This window comes from Anabas testudineus, chromosome 16 (assembly GCF_900324465.2).
Source record: "Anabas testudineus chromosome 16, fAnaTes1.2, whole genome shotgun sequence".
In the NCBI taxonomy this organism is placed as follows: Eukaryota; Metazoa; Chordata; class Actinopteri; order Anabantiformes; family Anabantidae; genus Anabas; species Anabas testudineus.
This window is the reverse complement of record NC_046625.1, coordinates 22,825,781-22,850,122: the sequence shown is the minus strand read 5'-3', so window position 1 is coordinate 22,850,122 and position 24,342 is coordinate 22,825,781. Positions and strand designations below refer to the sequence as shown.

The following is a 24,342-nucleotide window of genomic DNA, read 5'->3' as shown; positions in this document are numbered from 1 at the left end:
AGATTTAACTTTTTTAATTTCTAAAAAACTTGTTTTCACTTAGTCATTGTGTAATCAACACTGTGAAGTGTGCAGAAAGTAAAGCAGTCTAAATGTGTTGGGAATCTGCCATATTTTTTTAAATATGGTACATGGTGAATATGTAGTAACAGTGTGTTGACTCTTATTAATCCTTTTCTTCTTTTATTTTGTTTGGTCAGATTGGGCAGCTGGTGTTCAAGGGAATGAAACGTCTGAACAGGATCCAGTCCATGGTGTTTGAGACGGCCTACAACACCAATGAAAACCTTTTGATCTGTGCTCCAACTGGCGCCGGCAAGACCAACATCGCCATGCTGACTGTCCTTCATGAGATCCGTCAGCACCTGCAGCCAGGTGGCGTCATAAAGAAGGATGAATTCAAGGTTTGACCGTGACACACACAAACACACACACACACACACACACATACAAACTAGTGCGATTGTGGTGTCAACTATCAAAGATATTGTGGATATAAGGCAGTTTTCATTACATATTTACATTTTTATCTGGGTAAAGGAAGCCTTTTACCTGGACTGACTGTAATGTTTATCTGACTGTTAAACTAAATAACTGTCAGCATTCCAAAGCATTTCTCTGTCTGAGATTCTGTTTAATAAAATATATTACTTTAAAACTGTGACATTTTGAGATTCTAAATTGTTTTTGGCATGCAATTAATCTTGAGAGCTCAGCTCCTAAACACAGAGCAGACAGCAGGCAAGAGAGGGGCCCAGGTGAGACTAGTTTACAACTGTGTGTCATTATATTTGACTTGCTACTGTGTGTTCGACAAAAACTAAGTAAAAAGACAATATAATAATAACAAAATACTAGTTCCAGGAGTGTGCCACATTTTAGTAGCACCTCCCTGATGCCTGCAATTTATATTAAATCTCTGGAATACCTGGCATCACCTTTCAGCGGGGTGGCAGTAGCTCAGGTGGTAGAGCAGTTGCCTACAAACAACAGAGTGAGTGGTTCGATTCCCGGTTCCTCCTGGCTACTTGCTGAGGTGTCCTTGGACAAGACACTGAAACCCCGTAGTAGTGCCGACTCAGTCTGGCAGCTGTCCAACCAAATTTCCCCAAGGGGATGAATAAAGTATACATTATTATTATTATTATTTCTCTTGTTGTAAATGGGCCTGCCACACACACGAGTACACCTATGGATGTACCATGTATTGTGAGAAGAGATTCCTTACAGAAGCAGTACTGATGAGGCATTCAGTCATGTAGGTCATCTGTATTTCTGAACCTTTTTGAAATTTGAAATAGCTTAAAAAATTAAAGTATTTTTTCACTAAATGCTCATTTAAGTTAAGCATATTTGTGTCTCATTTATAATTATTTAATTCTATTTTATTTGATACAAAAAGAGTAAAAAAAAACAAAAACAAAACAGCATATTGTCATAACGATTGGCTGTCCCAGCTCTCTTAAGACCGGTATCGACATTGACACCTGAAAAACCCATGTCAACTGACCACTGCACAGTAAGACAGAAGTTCCAATGATTTTCCAAGGATTTCTGTGATTTAATCTAGTTAGTGAACTCAGTAAAGTCAGTAAAATATTGTCTCACCTACTGTATATCAGACAATAGAAGAAAAAACTGAATTAGTTTCTAATACTCTGCAGTTCTTACTCACTGCACTGGTTCCTACTTTAGATTTTTTTCTTACTGTAAACCTTCAGAAAACTGTTGCTGATTCAGGATTTTTTTTTTTTATAGATCAGTGTCTGGCAGCTTAGTCTAAACGTATTGGTACATGTTTTTGTAAACCCATAGTGCCAACTTAGATAATAATTTACACAGCCAAAAGGCTTTGTTCTCCTACATGAAGACACACACACACACACAGTTAGTTGATTGTACTGTACACTGTGTGACACAAAGCTAGTGATGATATTCACTTTTCATACATCACTATTAAACGTTACCCATGCTAGTGGCTGACATCATATTTCTCAATAAATTGTGATTTGTGCTGGTTGCCAACGAATGACACCCCCTCTGTTTGCTCATTCATCACTTATAGTGTCCTTCTAGACTGCTCTTGTACCCTCCTCAACATGCATCCCTACTATTTAGTACATTCCCCATTTCACCTCTCTCTGTTCTTCATCCTATTTATTTTATGATCCTCTCTCTCTTTCTGCAGATTGTATATGTGGCTCCAATGAAGGCCTTGGCAGCAGAGATGACTAATTACTTCAGTAAGCGATTGGAGCCACTGGGCATCACTGTTAAAGAACTTACTGGAGACATGCAGCTAACCAAAGGAGAAATCCTACGAACGCAGGTCTCACACACACACACACACACACACACACACACACACACACACACACACACACACACACACACACACACACACAAACACAAATACATTGTGAGATGTCTATAATTTCCATAAAACTAGTTCAAACTAGTAGGACAAGTGCTGCACATGCATGTTCTCTAGCACCCCCAAGTGGATAAAATTGTAACATTTATTGGAGCCCATTTCATCCAATACATATCAATATTATTGATGTAGAACCAATGAGTAGGATCCAATGGGCTGGCATGCTACACAGGATGTATTCTTTATTTATTTATTTATTCCTTTATTAAGATATTGTCTGGTTTCTCAGGTTTGTTTTTCTAGCTGACCACAGCAATTTGTTATCTGGCCTGGGACTGTTTCTTTTTAATCATAATTACTTAGTGTCTAACGTCCAGGGGTCAAAGGTCTTTCTGTCAGAGTCAGTAACCCAGAGTTTATTGCTGTTTTTGTGTCTCCTGTTGATAGATAATTAGAAGATCTATATAGAGTTGCACTGTCAGGCTGTTTAACAAGCTGGTGCAATACAGCTTCTTTCTCTACACATATTTTGCCACAATCCTTCTTATTATTCTGTCCTCTGTTTCCTTTCCAAACAAATATGTTCCTGTAAACAATTTGTTCACATAATATTTGGAGATTATTTCGTTTAATTGATGATATCACTTATAGGATGAATAAGTCAGTTGTCATTGGGAAACACTTTTTTGAGTTTCAATGCAGCCTTTCCCCTAAAATAGACCAATGCAGCACCAAGAGTTGTGCACCAGACTGGAGAATTATTATAATTCCAATCCATTAAAGCAACAGAAATAAACCACATTTATATTCAGAGTTCCAATGCAGACTAAAATCCTTAAATACTTTTCACCTGTACAGGTAAGTGTGGTTCAAACACACAGCGAGCAGAGTTGGTTAATATGGGTTGAATTGGAAAGAATATGAAAGGTTAGGAAAGTTATCACCAAGAAGACATTCTGGAGAAACAACCCAGGCAAGGAACAGCAACATCTAAAAACATAAGAGACAGGACAGTTCAACTTTCATGCAAACCTATTCCAGAATTTCAGAACACTTTCTCAGCACCTCAGTTTGTTCAGCGAGGTTCAGGAAAAATCCAACCACTGTATGCTTTTCCTGTTTGTGCTATGCATTGTTTCTAGCAAACACACAACAATCATTTCAGTAAAAGGTTAGTCACAAAACAATTAGCGAACTACACTGGAGAAATAGAAAATGTATTAGTTGAAATGCTAGATAGTGGCTTCAGAAATGATTTAAACCACCTACAAATCTTGCACATTAGTGTGTTGTTGATTTATTTTAAATATGAAATATTTCTTTTTTTTCCAGTTGTTTGCAAATGTATTAAAATCCCAAAACAATTTTTTTCATTAAGAAATATCCAGACAATTTTATAAGAACCACAAAGTCCATGGAAGTCTCTGTAGAGCTCTGCCATAAAATAATGGCAGGACATACTTTAGATCAGGACAAAGGGTATAAACCTACAAAATTCTAACAAACAGTGAAATGCAAGAAGTTTAGAATGCTGGGATTCTAACTAGAGGTGGCTGTTGATCCAAACTGAGTAAGCAAAAATTACGGAAGAATGATCAACTCAGCAGCACTCCATCAATAGTATTCTGTAAAGTAATCTTAATGCATCATGGTGCATTCGACTTGGTTAATGGACTAGGGAAACTTCAGCAAATGTTACTGTCATCATAAATTATTTATTTATATAAAACATGATTGGACTATTAAGTAATTTATAATGCATGGGCAGTGACCCTACATAATTCCCAAATAAATTGCATAGTACATGTAAAGTACTTTATGAACAGTATACAAGGCAGTCAGATTCTACAATACCTTTTGCCAGGTATGTTCAGTTGTTGAGTTCAATTTGCCAGTCAATGAGTTTTATTTCACTGGACTGTTCAAGCAATTAAGTGCCAGGCAGCTGATGAAGTACATTTTTAAATGATGTGGGGTTTTACTGTAAATTGTGAATTCAGGTTAAAAATCTTTGAGAAACCCCCCTATGCAAGCATTTGTTTCTCTGTTTTATAAAGAGGATGTATTTATCACAGCAGTGCCAAAAAAGCTGTGGCTTGAACACATATTTAGTGAGGGCACCTGGCTTCACCATTGAAGGCTGGTGCATCCAGCCTGAAAGACAGAGCTATGAAACTGAGAGGGTTGGGAAAACATATCAGTGAAATCCAAAAGAGTTGGATTTGTGACGTAGCACAGCTTAGAGGTAAAGTTTCTAAGCCTTATGGGACTTATGAATACATAAAAGGAAAGGTTTTCTGTGTGTGCGTATGTTGGGGTTATGAAATGAGGCCAATTCCAGCTAATCTGGAGGTGTATTAAAGTTGCATTTCCATCAGGTCGTGTGAAAAGATTTCACAAAGTGAATGATTAGTCAGATTCACTGCAGCTCTGCCACTGTCTGTCCTGCACTTTGCCTTGTTCACTTTTTCTTTCTTATCCCTACGATTTGAAATGTGGTGTCAGTGCATTTACACAAAATGGTAGAACGAAAGGGGCTGTTCACACTGAAAGGGCAAGAGTGATGCCACGCAGTGTAACCTTTGGCATAATTTTGTCTATCCTGAAGTTTTCTCGTTTTCTTACTTCTTGATAGTCGACCAGGGTTGTGGCACAGCTATCCCAACTTCGCAACATGTATGATAAAGGAATAGCTTTCTTGAATGATCAAAACTCTATCAATGCGTACAGCTTGTTAGACTAGCATGCAGGATATAGTTAGTCTGTTCAGCAATAGTTATAAGAACTATAACTGTAAATAACTGTGATTACAATTATGATGACATACTTTATTGATCCCCAAATTATGATTGCACAGCTGTCAGATATTACATATCGAAACTACATCAGGGTTTTGGTGTCTTGTCCAAGGACACCTTGAAAAGTAGCCTGAAGCCCCTTTCTTTTAATGCTAAGCATCATCTACTGAACAGAAGAATTAACTGTTCTCCTTGTTTTTACATGCTTACTCATATTTAGCTTATTGTTAAGTGGTTTTCTCAAGAGGTCTGAACATAAACACACACACAGTTGTGGATGACAATGCAGGAAAAGCAGCTAATGGGTATCCAAGTACATACAGAAATAAATAGGCGCTAAGAAGGTTTTCATTACAGTTTGCCTTGACAAGCCGTTAGTTATTCACATATCGCAATCCAGGAAATGTCTTTCTTTAGCCTCCCCACTCCATCTTTCTCCCACCTACCTTTTCCTCCCACATGCTTCTCTCTCCATGTCTGCAATAGTTACCATGGAAACAGAAATTATATGGAGGGATGCTACCATGAGGTTGCCAGTGTGCGGGTGGGTGGCATCCTGGGACTTCTAGGCCCTTTTCCTTCTCTGTCCAGAGAGGAAATATTAGGTAATGACATCCAAGAAGGAACTGCCTCACACCCAGACAATTCTCCTGTAAAGGGAGGACAAGAGGAGTGTGAAAAAATGTCTTTGTAAAGTCAAGTCAAATGCAGAGTAATTGAAAAAGCCGCTGATGCGTTTCAGCAAATTCTGGCCTCATAATATGGGGTGTAAAGTAAAGGCAAAACCCACAGAGGCAACTGAAAGACAGCTATTACAAGTCATGAAATGTCAGCCTGTGTTGTGTCAGGCACTTACTTTAAAGATCCAGAATATTTTTTCACTTGATCACTTTTTCAGACAGACACAGAGAAAGATGAGTAATTAGTAGTCAAGAGCTGAAAGTTAGAAATGTCTGTTGTGGTCTATGTTGTGCCTGACAGCACATATGCGTGACAGTCTACCACTGAGAAAACAAACTCATCACACCCACCACACTCATTAAATAAAAAGTTCAACTTAAAGGGAAATGTTGCCATCTATGCACATTGTCAGTGTTAGTTTTTTGTTGTAGAAGCAATTAATTTTGAAAAATTACAAGCAGTTTCTATGATGATATTTATTTATATTTATGGGACACAAATAAGTACTGTATGTTTATTATGCATGTACAAGTGTAGTACATCTAGTAGTACATTTAGTTTTTTTAATGCCCGTCTAAGTTTATAGTAAGATATTCAGCTAAAATCAAGGACAACATATTTGCAGAACAATATAATGCATTTTAGAATGATCAGCCAAAGCATTGAAACCGCTGACAAGTGAATAACATTGCTTTTCATATTACAGTCAAGACTTGGGATATATTAGGCAGCAAGTGAACAATGAAGTCTTGAAGTTGATGTGTTTGAAGCAGGAGAAATAGGGAAGTGTTAGGATCTGTGCAACTTTGACAAAAGTCAACTTGTGATGGTTAGATGACTGGGTCAGAGCATTGGCAGACTGGCAGATCTTGTGGGTACAACAAGGAAGGACAACTGGTGAACCAGCAAAAGGGCCATGGGGAATGAACAGTAGCCTTACTCACTGCCAGATTCTAAAATGTGCCTGTTGATGCCAACATGATGACCAGAGGATATTTGCAAGAAGTTGCAGGAGAAACTTCACCTGTGGGTGATATTAAGATGGGTGATTTAAGCCTTTACCTGTGGTACAGTTCTCATGTACTGTATATGCAAGCACTGACTGAAATTTTACTACTGGCGTATTCAAGGTGTGAGAACGGCATTTGTAATTGAATGAACTACCAAATATACTATCCTTTCATGAGGACCTGATGTTCTGACAACATAGTTTGTCCAATTTGTGTATTTGTGAAGCAATTAAGAAAGCACTTTGGCTTGTGCACTATTTGCCAGAGCCTCCATTTAGATTAACCAGTAGCTCCAATTAGCAACAAATGCCTCCTTTTCTGTGAGCACACCACTCTCTAATGGTTGGATAGATTGATTTAAATGCAAACTAGAAAGGATTTATTGAGCTGCTTTCACAGAAAGAGTTTAATAGGAATTTACACACACACAGTCAGGTCACACACCTTTTTATGCACTGTTGTACTTTTAAAAAAAAAAGAAAAAAAGACATAACAAAATTGCTGTTATTCAAGCCACTATGCAATAGACCAAGAATGTGTCTGTTGGCATTCTGTACAGGTGCAATTTCTATTTAAGTTAAGTTTAAGTGTTATATTCTGACACTGACACACATGATACAAAGTACATAAACACTGTACACTGTAAAAGTAATGTAACTGAGCACACTAGATGTGAATAATGGTCTCTGTGTTATTATAGCGTTATGATTTAGGTGCTTCTGTCTGTATTGTAATGAGCTGAGCTACGGGCAATTGGGCCTTGATGAACCATGAGGCTGGCATAGTGTTGTGTAGGGATGTGTTGTTTTACAGTGTATTGTGTTCATTTAAGTAAGCCGGAAATTGTTAATGATATTTTTGTCAGCAATTATTTATAAAATGATCTCGGTATTCTTGGGGAAATCATATAGAATATAGGGATTGTATACATGAAGGTCTCCTTTTTTTAGTTCTAATCAGTTTTTGGACAAACTCTAAAAGGGTATGTAGGGAATTTTCACAAAGATATTTTTTTGTTGTTGTTTTTTTCATCTTATTCAATACGTTTTTTTTATATTTTTTTATTATTATCATTAATATTTAATTAATAATTATTCTTTAGTAGTTGTTCCTGCTGTGTGTTGATTGACCCCTCCTAAAGTATTATTAACTTCCACAGGGTTTTGAGTGAGGCTCAACCCTTCCAACCAGTCAGGAAATTGCCATTTGCTTGATTAGTAAGTTCTGCAGCTTATAATGACTAATACCTGAAGGACTGTGCGGATCTTGGCAGAATGTTGCAGACAGCAGAAGAGCATAGTGGTGCTAGGAGAAAGAAGAATGGATAAGCAGAGTAAATCCATTTCATTCTACCACTAATTTACGTTGCATATTGAAGTTTTAAAGCCGTTTCAGTGAAATGGATCTGCCACAGAATCCACAGTCTTCTTCCTCAGTCTATATTTAGACACTTGTTTATTGTTAGACACATGCATGACATAAATAGAGAGAAGGGTTGACACTCATAGATTTTCATTATACATACAGCAGATGTTAACGGTAAGCAGGGAAAACGATGCATGGGCCTTTGCCTAGATGAAATTAACAAGTACAAACATTCCACAAGACTGAAGCCAGTGACAAAATACAGTGGTATGAAAAATAAATTGATCATTAAACATAAAAATATAAGGTGGGAGAAAGTAAATTAGGCATTCGGCATTAGCATCAATAACCTCAAGCAAACTCTGTGAATTAAAACTCTACAACGTTCCAGAGGAACTTTGTACCATTCTTTCTCACAGAAATGCTTCTGCTCAGTCATATTCTTAGGATGTCTGGTGTGACATTATTTAGTTGGTTAGGTTTATTTAGTTTGCGCTAGAATGATTGCTCTGCAAGGATCGCAATAAATCACAGGAAGAACTGAGTTGCTCAAAATAAACACATGGCCGATGGCTAAGTGTAACACAGGTATTCTGTGCCTTTTCATTGACTACCAGGAAATGGTGATAAGGTTATAGCATGCACAAGGACAGTGAACATTCAGGTTTGACTGACCACCCCTGCTTAATGAATGAATGCTATTATTTATTAACTATTATTTATAAACTTGACCTGGTCACATATTCCTCTTTTTTTCCTCCTTGTATTTTTGTGTTATTACGCTAGAAGTCTATATTAGAAGTCTATATCAGAAACCAAAAAAAAAGTTTTTTTTTTTTGGTTTCTGATATAGTCTCTGGTATTTTATTTATTCCCTAACTTCATAGTGAATTAGTGTTACAAAACCAGGATCCTGTGCTTACTGTCTTTGTGTTCATTTCCAGATGTTGGTAACGACTCCTGAAAAGTGGGACGTTGTGACCAGGAAGAGTGTCGGAGATGTGGCCTTGTCTCAGATTGTGCGTCTTCTGATCTTGGATGAAGTTCACCTTCTCCATGAAGATCGAGGACCAGTTCTAGAGAGCCTGGTGGCTCGTACCATCCGACAGGTCAGTGACTTACATCCTGTATATACAGTACAGTATATGAACCTATTCCTACATTCAACATTCCCAATAGTATGTTTATGGTTCGAATTCTATGTGCACCTTTGTGTTCTCATTAAATAAAACATTATAGCCAAATTTTCTTTGTTGTTTACGTTAGACATTTCTATTTGTGTACAGGTTAAACATATAAGATGCACCTTGTTACGTTTGCCAGTAAACAGTTAAGCTGCAGCTGTGGCTGTGAAGCAATTAGGGTACTTTTAAGGTACTAATTACCACAATGTGAGTTAAACCTCCTACTCCTTCTTGGAGTACTATCACATAGACATGCTAAACATTTTTAGTCTGACTTTCCAGGCATATCATTAACTACTGAAAAAAGATGCTTCGAGCAAGGACAGAAAGTTCCTGAAAGTGATTATGTTTAATTTGAATTTTGATTTCGAATGTGCATCTGTGGAAACACTACACACAGAAACTGCAAATACTTAACATTTCTTATCATGCTGTTAACTACTTTAGAGAGCTGCACAAACTGGCTCTGACAAGCACAGACAAAAAGTGGGAGTCCCCGATGCACAACTGTGCAAGAAGACAAATATCTAAATGTGTAGTTTAAGACAAAGACACTGGCAGCAGCACTAATAGTACCAGTCTCACACCAGTGTCAGCATCAACAGTGAAGAGGAGACATCAGGATGCTGGACTGGATGCTGAAAGTTGTATCTCAGTGTGTCTCCTATTCACACTAATTTCATGTGTGTGGCAAACTTTTGAGTGGTAGTGTGTGTATATATGTCTCAAGATGTAGCCCCCCAGTGAGTATTTAAACACAAAAGTGTCCTGCATATGCTGCTAGCTGATTGTGGACTGGTTTTCTCTTATGTTCTCTGCAAATCTTCAAGATTTCAAGTACATACCTATTATTTTCAGCAAATAACTGCTACTAAATAAACATTAACATTTGGCTGGTTAGTGTACTGGTAACATCACCACCTCCCATGTGGGAGACTGGGGTTCAAATCCTAGCTGTGGCTACCTCCAGTAGGCAAGACCTCCTCACGCTGCCCTGCCTACCCTTGTACCGAATTGCAAGTCGCTTTGGATAAAAGCGTCTGCTAAATGTAAATTAACATCTCTAATTCAACATTGAGCAGTGAAAGAAATGCATATTGAATTTAAGATCTGTGTGTGAGTGTGCTGTCACTGGTTATTTTAAATGTCTGTGCTTAGCTCTGCCCTGGTCTGACTTGATTTGCTGTCGGTGACTGAGCAGCATATGTGTGGTATTTTTATTTCATAATGGTTTACAGGCTCTTTTTATAGTTATATATAGTGCTTCTCCATGAATTTGATGTCACATGAGTTGGGCCGCATCTAGATTTATTAAGATCCTAAATAGCATATATTAAATTGCATATGCAATTCATAAGATTGTGTGTTTTGTTTGTGGGTGTTTTGCAAGTAGAAAATTTGCGTGATTGACAACGGGTGTAAACAGAATCAGGATTTTGCATGTTTCACTCTTGTCACAGTGTTTAGAGAATGATCACCATAAACGCAATAAATATTAGATCTAGAGGAATTAAAGCAGTTAGCAGACGATAGGTTTATATTTTTTTCTTAACCATTGGGGGACACAATTAATTTCTCCTTCACATCCTAACAACAGTTTTAGGTGTGCAAGCAGATTGCATCTGCCTTCCAAAGGCATTAGGTTCAGACACAATCCCAGCCACTGCAAATCACTTGTAGGCTTAATAGATCACAATACGTCTTTGTTTTTTTCCTCCCTGTATGCAGGGCAAAAATGGGCAAAAATGCCTTATTTTGCATATTTATGAAGGCCAAGGTGCGAAATCCACAATGAGCGCTACTTTGCTTCTTACAAAAATGCAGTCATCATTTTGCACCCTTAGTAGATCAGTTTGTGCATTTTTTGCGGGTGCTATGAAGTTTGCACGTGATTTAGTGCATGCAAACCTTTAGTAAATCAGGGCCCTAGTGTTTGTGTGGGGCAAATAGACAAAGGGAACCAAAACTACTGATTTAACAAAGAACCATTTCTTGTGAAATACATTTACATTTATCTAAAACACATGTACATTTATCTAAAAACATGTACATGTGTATATACTCTTAGTAATATACACATAAGCAGATGGCAATTATCCTAATCATTGTAATGAAAGGAAAAATAAATAAAAACAAATGCATTCATGTAATAAGTTAGATTGGTATATAATATAGAGATACATAAATTGAAAAATCTCCTTTCAAAAGAAAACCTATTGCGTATGGTTGATCAGCTCATTATGAGAAATTATTATTAAAAATACCCAGTTGCATGCTAAGGGACTTAGAAGAGAGAAAGGATGGCAGAGAGGCAGACATAAAGGGATGAACTGCTGTGCTGTGCAGTGACTGAGACCTCTTGGCGGGGTTAACCTCAAGGTAATTGAAAACTGGTCTGTGCATGTGACCACTGTTTACTCGGTTCACAGCCCATTTATCTGTGGGTTTAGCTGATATTACTGAGGAAGGGCTGACTGGGCATTTGTGCACCTTAACACCTTTAGAGTTTGTGCTGCAGTGCAAATTTGAAGCTTCTTGACTGTCTGTTTGCCTGCACAGTCCAGAGGTTGTTGGTGCTTAGAACCCAGCTGCAGAAGGTGACTTTGGGACCGTAATCATTAACATGTTGTGCATGATGACCAATGTGCATGACATAAATACATCCATACCCAATTCACTTTTCAAAATTGAAAGTGGAAGTCCACAACCATCTCCGTGGTCTTTGTCACATTTAAGGTCAGCTGACTGTTCCCACACTACTTTACAGAACAGGCCTCTGTACTCTGCCTCCTCACCACTGCTGATACACCCCACTACTGCAGAGTCTTCTGAAATCTGAAGATTTCTGCAGATGACACGATGTGTACATGAAGTGATATACTGAAAGTCAGAGGTGTACAGGGTGAAGAGGAGAGGTGAGAGGAGAGTGCCCTATGGTGCTGCAGCGCTGCTGATCACCTGCTTGAGATTACATCCTCATAGCCGTAAAAACGATGGTCTCTCTCTCAGGTAGTCAGTAATCCAGTAAGCTTTGGAGGAATCAACTTGCATCTTTAGGAGCTTCTCTCTTAGCAGGACAGACTGAATTGTATTAAAAGCACTGGAGAAGTCAAAAAACTGAATCCTGACAGTGCTGCCTGCTCTTTCCAGGTGTGAGAGAGCTCTCTTGAGCAGGTATATGATGGCATCATTTACTCCAACCTGAGGACAATAGGCAAACTGTTCTAAAGATCTAAAGATTTTTCCACCTGAGGCCTTATATGGGTGACTGAGGAGCTGAACTGTTTGGAACAAAGGGATCTCATTAGATTTGATGTTAACCAAACACAGAATTCCACAAAACTGACATCATGCCTATGGTTGAGCATAGAGGTGGCAATGTGATGTTGTGGGGGTGCTTGAACCAGGAAAACTTGTCATAACTGAAGAATTGCACTCTCTAACGGAGACTCCCGAAAGTGAAAAACAATTATCCTAAGCACAACACAAGTCAATCTCTGCATGACTTAAAAGAAATACAATTATATATACAATTACAGCATTGGAATGGAATCAGTTCATTAGAACTATTAAAGCCTTCTGACTGAAAGGTGCAATGTCTTAGAGAACTTAAAGCAGATCCACTGAACAGCATTTTTGGAGTGGACCTGATCTAGTTACTAAGATGTAACAGATTTTATAACTTTTCCATTTTGGCGAGTTGTATTTTGTTCTCAGGTTGCCTTTGTGTTGTGCCAAATTTAATCTGAAGATCTAAAACTGTTTGTATGTGATACACACAAAATAAGCCTGAAAGACTAATTTGAGTGATGGCATCGTAAACAGTGTTGCATATTTGACTGTTGTTTGTTTCTGGGACATGTCAACTAAATTCAGTTTTCCTCACAGTTCAATTTTGTCACTCTTTTTCTAGTATCACCATAACACTTAATTACTGTTATGTGCTATAATTTGCATCTGAGTCCTGATTAGAAGGGTCTAACTATCAAACAACTATCTCGCTGTCAAAGATATCTAGGTGGACTTATAAATAAATAAAAAGATAAAAATCTATCTCTGATTTCTGCTCTGAAATATGTGTGATAAAGTGGATTTTACCATAATTTCTTCTTAGACAGTGCAAATTTAACATTTCCTACAAAACTGAATACTGTGCATCCTGTGGTGTGAGATTAATACACACACCTTTACACCTCAGTCCAATTCTTTCAGCAAATTTGGCTAAAAGAGGTGATATTGCACTGCTGGCACATCACAGAGAGCACTTTGAGACAACACTGCAATTGTTTTCACTTCATGCAATATGAGATTCTAGTTTGTCTGTTTTTGTTGGAGTGCAGATTAATAGAAGTAAGCAGCGTCTTCTCAGCTTTGCAGTGGTTGCAGGTCTATCTGTGTTTTTCATTTCACTGCTGCCTTGATCTTTGGCACTGATGGGCGACCACAGCTAGTACACAGCAGAGGTGTGGTGAGGAGCAAAATGTTGAGAAGGGTTTACCTCCCTGAATAATGTTACACTTTGCATTGTGTTAAATTATTGGGAATTGACTTTTACCACAAGATTTTAGCAAAAATTTAATTTCCCAATATAGTTTTTTTCTTAAATTTGTTCATGAGAAAGGCTAAATAAAATCTACACTGGATACATGATCTTTAAAATGCTTAATTCCAAAAAATGTTAGGTTCATGAATTTCAAAAGAACAGAATTTATCATTGTTTTTTAAAATATATATTGGTTATAAAAAATTGTGTAATCTATGTTCTGTAATATTATATAACTCTACAGTTAATCGACAATAAAAAAATCAACCAGTTATTTTGCACAGACATCGCCATGTGTGGTCTCTTGAGTTTGCATAGATTTTGTTCTTAGCTGGTAACAAATCAGAAATAGAAATACAGTGGTGAATGTCAGAATCTTCAGGAAAAACGTGTATGTACGTTCTGAAAAGAAATTTGTCCTCATTTACTAGAACAGCTAGTGACAAGTGTCCTTATTTTTTCTAACTTTTCTGATGGGAAGAAGATAAATACACAATCTCAGTAGAATTTTATGCTAATATTTCTTGCCAGAAGTAACATGTGTCTGTTTGTCTTGGTGAGAGAACTTGCAAACAGCTTGTTGTCCATCCCCCAACAAAAGATCCTGAGTGCCAGTAGCATGCCCCCCACCCCCACCCCTTCCTCTCTCTGCCCAATAATTACAACACCTGACAGACTGCTATAATAGATTGTCTTGAAGGAATTATGGTGGCTGCTTCTGTACTGGGTGCTTTAGTTCACATCTTCAAACACATTAATATGGAAATCCCTGTAAGCTAAATGATATTTGCTCCCCTTTTTATGCACATATTTTAGTGCCGACTTTGATTTTCTTACTCGAGGAGCGTTGTTTTTAAAATTTTCTTGGCCAGGTGTGCTTACTACATTTATGCACTGGACTCAAGATGGAGTCCTTCTAACCTTAGACAGAGGCCTTTTATGTTGCCCTGCTTTAGGGCAGTTTTTTTAGTGCCCTGTGGTTATTTTGTTGGTCAATCCCAATTTGAGTTACATGGTCAGAAGCAGAGATATTATGCTGTGACAATACAATCTTTTCTTTATAGTCTCTCTTTCAATAAAAGGTTTCCACCCACTGGAGTATTAAAGCACTGCCAAGCCCCAAGACATACAATTCTTTAAAGCTGAACTAATCACATTATCTTATAAACAATGAATCAAATTACTCTGTGTTAATATTGAAGTGATGATCCTACAGAGATTTCCCCTCAGATCAAGTTAAAAATGTAGCCTCTTTAAGCTTGTTGTATTGATTTTCCAGCCTGGAAACTCAGCTCTTATTAACCATGTTTCAGCAACAGCTTCAGGCAGCTGTTCTCGGTGATAAAACTCTGATAAAACCACTGTACACTACCTGCCCCAGAAAGACAAGTTTAGCAACAAAAACTAAATACAGTTCGCATTCTGTGGCAATATTGCAACATTAAAACACTGATTGTGTTTATATGCACTTAAGTAACATGGATACAATCAGCTTTCTGGAGGAAACTGCATAACTGGTTTTCTCACCGGGCTTTTTTAAGTCTGAATGTGCATGAAAGAAAAAGACTGCAGACAGTGAAAGTAGCAGAGTGCAGTGGCTTGATATCATGACACATTCTCCTATTTAAAACAAGTGAAAACTAACTAAACAAAATTTTTAAATTATATTAAAAGTGATGAAAAAATGGAAAACAGGAAACCTACAGAAAACCCTACTTGAATTGCCAGAAACACAAGGAGTAGTGTCTTCAATGAACTGTGTTAGTACTTTATTGTTCAGGTTATTGCCAAAGAATGATAAAATACAAACCCCCCCCAAAAAAACTGTCAGAACCCTATACACTTTTCAGAAAGGCCATTTATCAGTGTTTAAGCTGTTGGCAGTGGGACATTCTTTGCGCCATAAACGTTTATGGCTTCTACAGTAAATACACAACTATTACATTGAGGGGATTTTTTTTTTTTTGTGCATTTGTGTATTTTCTCTTATTGTCTTTTGTAACTGTGCAGAAGACAAAACATTTAATTCTTTGGTGAAATAAAAAAAATATATATTGCTATATTGCTGTTATGGCCAATAATGGTGTTTTTACTCCAAATTAGTAATATAGCATTGCATTACTGCTAACAGAAAGTATTTTATTGGCTTGATAGTGTAGTGGTAAGATCGTTTCACTTTTGGTTCAAATTCTCCTGGTGTGTTTCACCTGCACATTCCAAAATGTGGAAAACATCATCGAAATATGTCAATCTTATCCTAGAATAGCTGTTTAGTGGCAACTGGACTTGTTTTATGTTTTTGAAGATGTTTCAGGCGAAACACAACCTGGATGACTTCAGAATCTTCACAGATTCTGCGTTTTTTTTATGTTTCTTCTCTTCATGAAAATGAAGAGAAGAAACATAAAAAAAAACTACGCAAGGAGACTAATAATGCAACTGTGACATTTGGTTCCTATTTCCACACATTGAATCTATTGCCATTATTACTGTTGGTATGTAATATGCAGGTATGTAACTGCAGCAATCTTGATTTTAATATGTAGAATCAGAGTTTGTTTCTGTCCTGCTAAAGGATGATTGGTTTAAAGGTCTATGCTTTCATGTGTCAGTGACAAGTGCAGAGCCACTGCAGACCTGTTTGTTTTATTTTATTCAGCTCATTACACACTCTCCTCAGGGTAATTTTGAATTCAGACGTTAATTATTTAATTCAATTAAACATAAAATTAAAGTATTTGTTCAGCTTATTTAAATATACAAGAAAAAAAATACTGTTCTGTTTACTTCTACACATTTTGTGACCAAAAAGGAACAAGGAGAACACACTGTTAATTGCAGTGACTTATCAACATTACCTACAAAAATCAACCTGTCTTTAAATCTATAGATACTGGACAGTATGTATTTGTATTCATAAGAATGTATTTGTAATGAAAAAAAGAAAGAACCCACAATTTTCTCTGAAATATCTTGAAACTAACAGAAACAATAAAAGAAAAAAATAATCAACAAATAAAAAATTGACTTTGCTTTTTTGAATGTGACAGTGAAGACTGGTGAGATCCACAATAATACCAAACAGCAGAGTGATGTTATTTGACTTAACTTGAAGTATCAATATATAATTAGCTTATTTGTAATCATGTTTGCCATTGTATTATTTTAAATATTCTGTTGAATCAAAAACCAAATGCAAAGTTGGATTTTTATTTCTTTTTGATTTTAGTTTATTTTACTTTTCTGAATTTAGAAAATTCTGTTTTCGTTTTGTTTGTTTTTTCGTGGTGGGACCAACAAATCGGTCTACGTCTGTACACTTAAGTTGTACTAATCTAAAACTCTGCGTCTCACTCAAATGCCTCAATGCCATACTATTTTTATACCACAAACATACCTGAGTGAGACTGAAGAGATAAATAAAGTAAAGATAATGTTTAAAAAACTAACTGTTTCACTCATTGTATGTGAACATGATGCACCTCTGAAGAAAGGAGGTTCAGCAGCCCTGATGTGAATGTGTAGTGCCGGCCTGGCCCGGCAGCAGGGATTGGTTAGGTCTTATCTTGATGGGATGGTTTGACAGGTACTGCATCATATTAAAGGCCTTACCAATCTTCCCTGTCACATTCAGCACGAGGCCCGCAGATAGGACACCCCCCCCATCTCAACCAGTTTTCTCTCCTCTCACCCACGTTAATACACAACATATTGAATTTTGTACAACTTTCAAAGACAAAATAAACACAGTGCATGAGATTCTTGTAAAAATGTATCCCAGACGTGTGCTCAGATTTTCTTTATTTAAATCTCCTTTGCACCCTCTCACGTAAATGTCAATAAAGTTATTTCTCTTAATGCCAACTACAGTTGATTTGATTGTCAAACAACCCTTACACACTTTTGTCATTCAACATAATTATAATTTCTTTATGTTTTAATAGACTAAGATAATTAAGATTTAACCTCACAAGTCAAGGCAGCCAGACAAAAGATAATCAGGATCATCCTGACTCCAGTACATCAGCACAGACAAACAGTTTACTACTTCACTACATAAAGGGATTTTTAATAAAATGGAGACCAAACTTACCATCACTGGCTTCTTCTTCCTAAAGTTTTGAATGTGTCAGAAAGCAGAATGACGTGTAAACAGCGTCGATGTTTCTTGATGACAGATACATCAGAAATGAACTGTCCAGTGGGAGCAGAGAATGTAAATTAAATGCTACACACAACACACTCTTAGATACTGATACTGCTAACTACTTTGTATTTGTATGTGTGAATGCACTGAGTCACTTTAATCATCTCAGATAATCTATATTCAGTACTCACACTACTTGTTTAGTATTGCCTAAATGGATGCATAGATTAAATACCATAATACAGGTAATATTGTTGTAACTGTTACTATGTATTGTCTCATTGATAGGTGGAGTCCACCCAGAGTATGATCAGAATCCTGGGACTGTCAGCCACCCTGCCTAACTACTTGGATGTAGCCACCTTCTTACATGTCAACCCTTACATTGGCCTCTTCTTCTTCGATAGTCGCTTCAGACCCGTGCCCCTTGGACAAACCTTTGTTGGCATCAAAACCAACAACAAGGTAAATGTAATAATAATGTCAATTAATTATAAGGATATTAGTATCTTTTACACACACAGGTAGTTTAGTTATCCAAGGTGATACATTCACACAGTTGCATCATATAAGAGATATTTATGTTTCGAGACAAAATCTCTACCGAATCCAAAAAAACGCCTGTGTCAGGTAGTGACATTAAATGACTGTATGTTTCAAGTTATTTATAATCCAAGTCACAGTTACATATCTAGCTTTGGAAACCGAAAAATAGGTAACACTTTATAATAGCTACATATTAGGCACTAATTAAGCATGAGTACATACAATTAATCATTTACAAAGCATTGCTTCTATATAAATATTCTGGCTCTGAGTGAGTGAGTCTTTTAGCAACTGTTGACCCCAGTGATCTCACAGCAGATTTTATTCAATAGATTAGTCCATTAGTGTCCGTCTATCCATTTATCCAAACAGCTTCCCCTGTTAAGGGTCATGGGAGTGTTGGAGTCCCAGCTGTCATTGGGCGAGAGGCAGGGTACATCCTGGACAGGTCAACAACATTCACCCTAACCTTTACAACTACAGACAATTCAGAGTCACCACTTTACCTAACATGTATGTCTTTGGACTCCAAGAGGAAGCCATGGTAACCAGAGAAAACCCATACATGCATGTGGAGAAAATGTCAACTCCACACATAAAATACACGTGGCTGACTGGTAAATTTCAAAAATTAATGCGATGAGACAATGGGGCAAACAACGCCACCAGTGTGCTGCCCAAGACAGAGAGTTTACTTTTTAAACTTTATTTCCAAAGAAAAAGGTAGGATATCCCCAATCTGCACTATTATTTTTATGCAATTAAAATTCTTCTCATAATCAAGTGAAAAATCAGAAGGTAAGAAGACACAGGACAGAGCTAATGCATTTTGATACAGTAGTCAACTGATAACACATATGCAAATTGCTAAAAATAAAAGAGTATACTGAGCCAATGTCTCCTAGTTTATGGCAAGCACAGATAGGTTGCTAGGCTAGCAGGTGGTTAGTAACACAATGTGCTACAACACAATAAACAAGATAAACTTGTTTAAAATGATTGGCTTCAAATACAGAAATGAACCAACTGAAAAATTAATTAATACAAAGCTTGATGCAAAATGCAGAAGAAGAAGTAAAGTGAAGAAAATCTCTTAAACACATTGACACACTGTAGAAGGTACAGATGAAATGGGACGAATTGATTACTAGCAGACTTTTGAATTTAATAATAATAATTGATCTTTTATTAATCTCCTTGGGGAAATTCCCCTTAAGACGACAAGGGTTCAAGGTTCAGCGTCTTGTCCAGTAACACTTTAACACGTGACCAAGAATCGGGGATAAGTGTGAGTGTCCTCTAAAATACACCTTGCAGTAAAGTGTTAAATAATAATTCTGGTGCAGAATTTTAGTTCTATATTTACATGTGCTTGTCTTTTTTCTGTTGGGGACACCTAATACATTTTCACTCATTATCACTAGATGTAACTTTGCATGTTTGTCCATGTTCATTACTCTAGCAGCAGTTTAGTTGCACATTAGTCAAAGTTTATATTTGAGGGCAACCCTCTGTAACTCCAGGTAAGTACCTGTAGAGTTAAATAACTCATTGTGACTTTGTGTTCTGTGCAGATCCAGCAGCTTCATGACATGGAGGAGGTTTGTTACAACAAGGTTCTGGAGCAGGTTAAGGCGGGTCATCAGGTGAGGGCTCTTCTACCTGACAAAATCAACAACGTTTACACATTAAAATTATTTATTTTTTAATATTTATTTAAAAACTGGAGTGACATCTTCACATTACAGAGCCTTGTATCTTCATAGAAATTCTTTAAATTGTACAGAGGTAAACAAAAGCAACAATGTCTTTTCCAGCCACCTACCTGTAGCTGGCCACAGTTTCAGCATGAATTGTTTGCTAATCATGAATCTCATGGCTGAGCGTCATGATTAGCAGTTCGGTTAAAAAATCTCCAGCTGACTGTTTTAGTGGTCCCATTCTTAAAACAAAAACCCTTTAAAATGCTCTTGAATAGGCATACAACACCTACGTACTCTACATTGTTAAATACAAAAAATGAAAAACTCCTGTTTCCAAATACTTTCTTGAACTTTGTTATGAAAAGAAATTCTTGTAGCAAATATTTCTGTCAACATTTTGGAATGAACACCTGATATCTGAAGTCCTTATCATTCCAGCGTTACCCTCCCCTTTCTTCCCCCATCTACCCACCACCATCCTCCTCCTTCTACTCTACAGCCTCAGAGAGCCTATTGGGAATATGAGAGTTGTGAATTCAGACTATGCCGTTTAGCTCCCATCTGCTACAGGAGTTGAGTTCCCTATTGAGTGTGGCTGTTATCCTGTCTGCATCATTTTATTGCAAGAGCACACATGTACATACACATACATACACCCTTTTTTTATTTCTCTCTTGCCAGTTCTTCGCTCAGAGACACACTTTCTGTAGGTCTTCAGAACTTGTAAGCCAACTTGATTCTATTGCACCACTGACAACTTTTTAATCTCCGTTGTTGAAAGGATACAATGGTCCAGTTCGGCTCGTAGGTTGAGGCTGCTGAGGACACAGCTCTGCTGGGCTCCTCTTCTTCACTCAATATTAAATTGTCAAGAAGTGGCTGTGACATATATTAATTTCATCTGGGAGGATCTGACGGATGAAATTTCCTTTCCCAACACCCTCTGGGTGGGAAGCACACTGCCAGAAAAAGGTTTAATAAGCTGAGAAGCCAGTGGTTACTGCCGACAGTGCTTTCACACAGCTCAGCGATGCTGATAAAACACCTTCGATAAATAACATTTGCTGCAGTGGTCTCTCTGGACCCACTGTGTTTAGAGCATACACACAGCTGTTACTGCATGTGTGTGTACTCATGCAATATTGTTTGGTCTGATAATAAACAGCCAGGTCCATATATGTATGTTTGGATAGAGACACAAATTCATCATTTTGGCTCAGTGCAACCGCACATTTGAAATGAAACAATCAAGATGTCAGCTTTAATGCAACCTTTACAATTACAAGTAAAACAGAAATCATTGGACAAACTTGAGTTTAATCAAGAGTTTAATAGCCATTTTTAGTACTTAGTTGCAAATCATTTGCAGCCAGTTACTGTCTGAAATATGGAATCCCTAGATATTGCCAGATGCTGGCTTTCTTCCCTTGTAATTCATGTCAGGCCTTTACTGCAACTATCTTCACTTCCTCTTTCTTCACTTTTATTTTACAGCTGTATTTCTCTTTCAGCTTTGCTTGCAGCTCATGATCAGCTGATTGGCCTGGTCAATGTTGAACATTCTGCTTCTTTGCCTTGAAAAAGTTTTGTTTGTTGCTTTCACAGTATGTTTTGGGTCATCGTCCATCTGCACTGTGAATCACCATCAGATGAGTTTTGAAGCTTATGGCTGAACACTTTATAATTCATCCTGCTGCTTCACATCATCAGTATATACAAGAGAATGAGCTATTTTGGAAAGTGCATATGCCCACACCCACACTACCTCCACCGTGCTTAACAGATGAGGTGCAAATTGATCTTTGTCTCATCGCTATTCCAGAACTGTGCAGGCTTTTTAATGTGTTTTATTCATTAATAACATCAGGTTCCAAAGTGAAATGAGCTCTAGACTTTTTATCTGCTCAATTGTCGCAATTCTGCTTATGGACTGAGCAGCCAATTGTCCACTTACTTTTGAGCCCCTAACATTTGGGAGCTATGTAATAAAACGTTTCTAATTCTTACTTTCTTTGTGTGTCTCAGGTGATGGTGTTTGTCCACGCTCGTAATGCAACTGTGAGGACGGCCATGGGGCTGATCGAGATGGCAAAGAACCTTGGAGAAACATGCTTCTTTCAGCCAGACCAGGGTCCAGACTACGGGCAATGTGAAAAACAGGTAGTTCGATCCCTTTAAAGCCAGTAAAAACAAAAGACATTGTATCATGGTTGTAGTGATAAATGCCTGAACCAAATGTGTGTATGTATATGAGTAAAAACAGCACTGTTAGCAGTGTTATGGTATCCAGTCAGGTGTTTTTGGTTTCCCACATTTTTCTTTTTATTTTTTATTTCAGGTTTAATTGCTAGTTCAAATCCTATTTGAGGTTATGGTGCCTGATGATGGTTGTCAAACTTATTAGAGGTAAAAAAAAAAAAATAATAAAATAATGAAATAAAAAGAAAAAGAAATACCCGATGTTTTTCATAAATATCTTTTCCAACAAATATATGCAAAGACTAAATAGCAGAAGGCAGAAAAAAAGCATCAGTTTATTTCTGTGAAATCACCACAGGAGCGAAGTAGCTTGACAGTGCTAACCTGAATCTATCATAGCCTTAGCTCTGTTTCACCATCCACTTTTCAGTAGTTTATTATGTCCTGTATAAACGGCTTCATATGGTTACTGTGCTAGTTGTTAGCTTGGTTGTTTTCAAGCTTCCAACCCCACTTATTTTGTGAGAATGAGGCATGTATAATGTTCTTTTCCAAGTCAACCGAGTAAAACCAGCTCAGTAGTATGAACTTCCCAAAAATACATGATCATTTTCAAAAGCAAATGTTCATGAGAGATTTTTTTTTTTTTTTTTTTTGTGGTTGTTTGTTTGTTTTGCATTTTAATTCAGACTAACCTGCTCCAAATTTTTAGACCCTGGGAATGGAACAAAAACAAAGCGGAGCAAAACAAAAACAAAACACAACAGGGAAGACCAGGTTTCCTGATTTAGTTTCAGTATACAGTACATATTGCAAACACAAGACTCTTTGTGTGTCTGTGTGGCTGTATGTGCGTTTAATTAATAGTCTCTGTGCTGTGAGACTACACAGAGGTGGAGCTGTATTCTCCCTCAGAGGACAGTCAGTCAGACTCCAACTCCCATATTTAAATCTCCTGCAACAGAAGGCATTGTGATAAATTTAGTAACCTTTCCCTTCATTCCCTGGGGCTGAGCCAAGATTGATGCGCCTCTAATCTTCCCTCTGTTTAAATGGGATATGTATACAAATCAGATCACTTTTCATGCTTTCTAAAACTGAAAATAGTGGTGAGATTACGCCGGGGGACTAAAAATGGTGTGCTGTGGCCTGGTTAGTCTTTGAAACAGTGCCTTAAGACAAGTGTGCAACTGTTCCTTTAGTATATTGTATGTTCAAGCATTAATCTTGTTGTGTATGCACTAACTGTGCATTAATTCAGTCCTAGCTCTTCTGCCAGTATTCCAACTTAATGAGTATTATCTACTCCATTAGTCCATCTTTGAGTGTTTGTCGGTCTGGCCTGCTCTGGCGAAGGAAGGGGCATCAGGCTGATTCCACTTTAAGCCCACACAGAGATAATGCACTGCTTATTTGCACTCCAGAAATTGCCCCACATTAATATTTATAGGTGTTTTTTAATCTCCAATATGCATATGCAGTGAAATCAAGCACCTCTGAGGTTGGTCATATAATTTAGCGTTTATTTATTCAGCTTTAAAAGTCAGCAATGATTCCACTATATTTTCTGTCTCTTAATGTTATTTAATTGGCTTTATCTCCGGGATTGTAGAGGCTGTCAGTCAAGCTTAGATATCTTAATGCACCCACTCGAACCAATTCTTGTCAAATGCTGTGTATGGTGAGCCAATGATTATAAAGTGTTTTTTAGTAAATAATAAAAAACTTTTGGAAAACCCACTCCATAAAGCAATGCTCCTACAATCGAGCCTGTGGAGCATATGTGCTCACT

At 37.4% G+C, this 24,342-nt stretch overlaps 1 protein-coding gene across 2 annotated transcripts in view; it reads left to right on the top strand.

Annotated features, from left to right (window-relative positions):
- ascc3 (activating signal cointegrator 1 complex subunit 3) overlaps positions 1-24,342 on the top strand; it is a 110,734-nt gene that overhangs the window by 47,297 nt on the left and 39,095 nt on the right. For both annotated transcript variants that reach the window (XM_026370689.2, XM_026370688.2), the window contains exons 9-14: positions 201-404; positions 2,189-2,329; positions 9,173-9,337; positions 18,391-18,567; positions 20,223-20,294; positions 22,377-22,511. In XM_026370689.2, the coding sequence (XP_026226474.1) occupies positions 201-404; positions 2,189-2,329; positions 9,173-9,337; positions 18,391-18,567; positions 20,223-20,294; positions 22,377-22,511 (894 nt within the window). The remainder of the gene's footprint in view (positions 1-200; positions 405-2,188; positions 2,330-9,172; positions 9,338-18,390; positions 18,568-20,222; positions 20,295-22,376; positions 22,512-24,342) is intronic.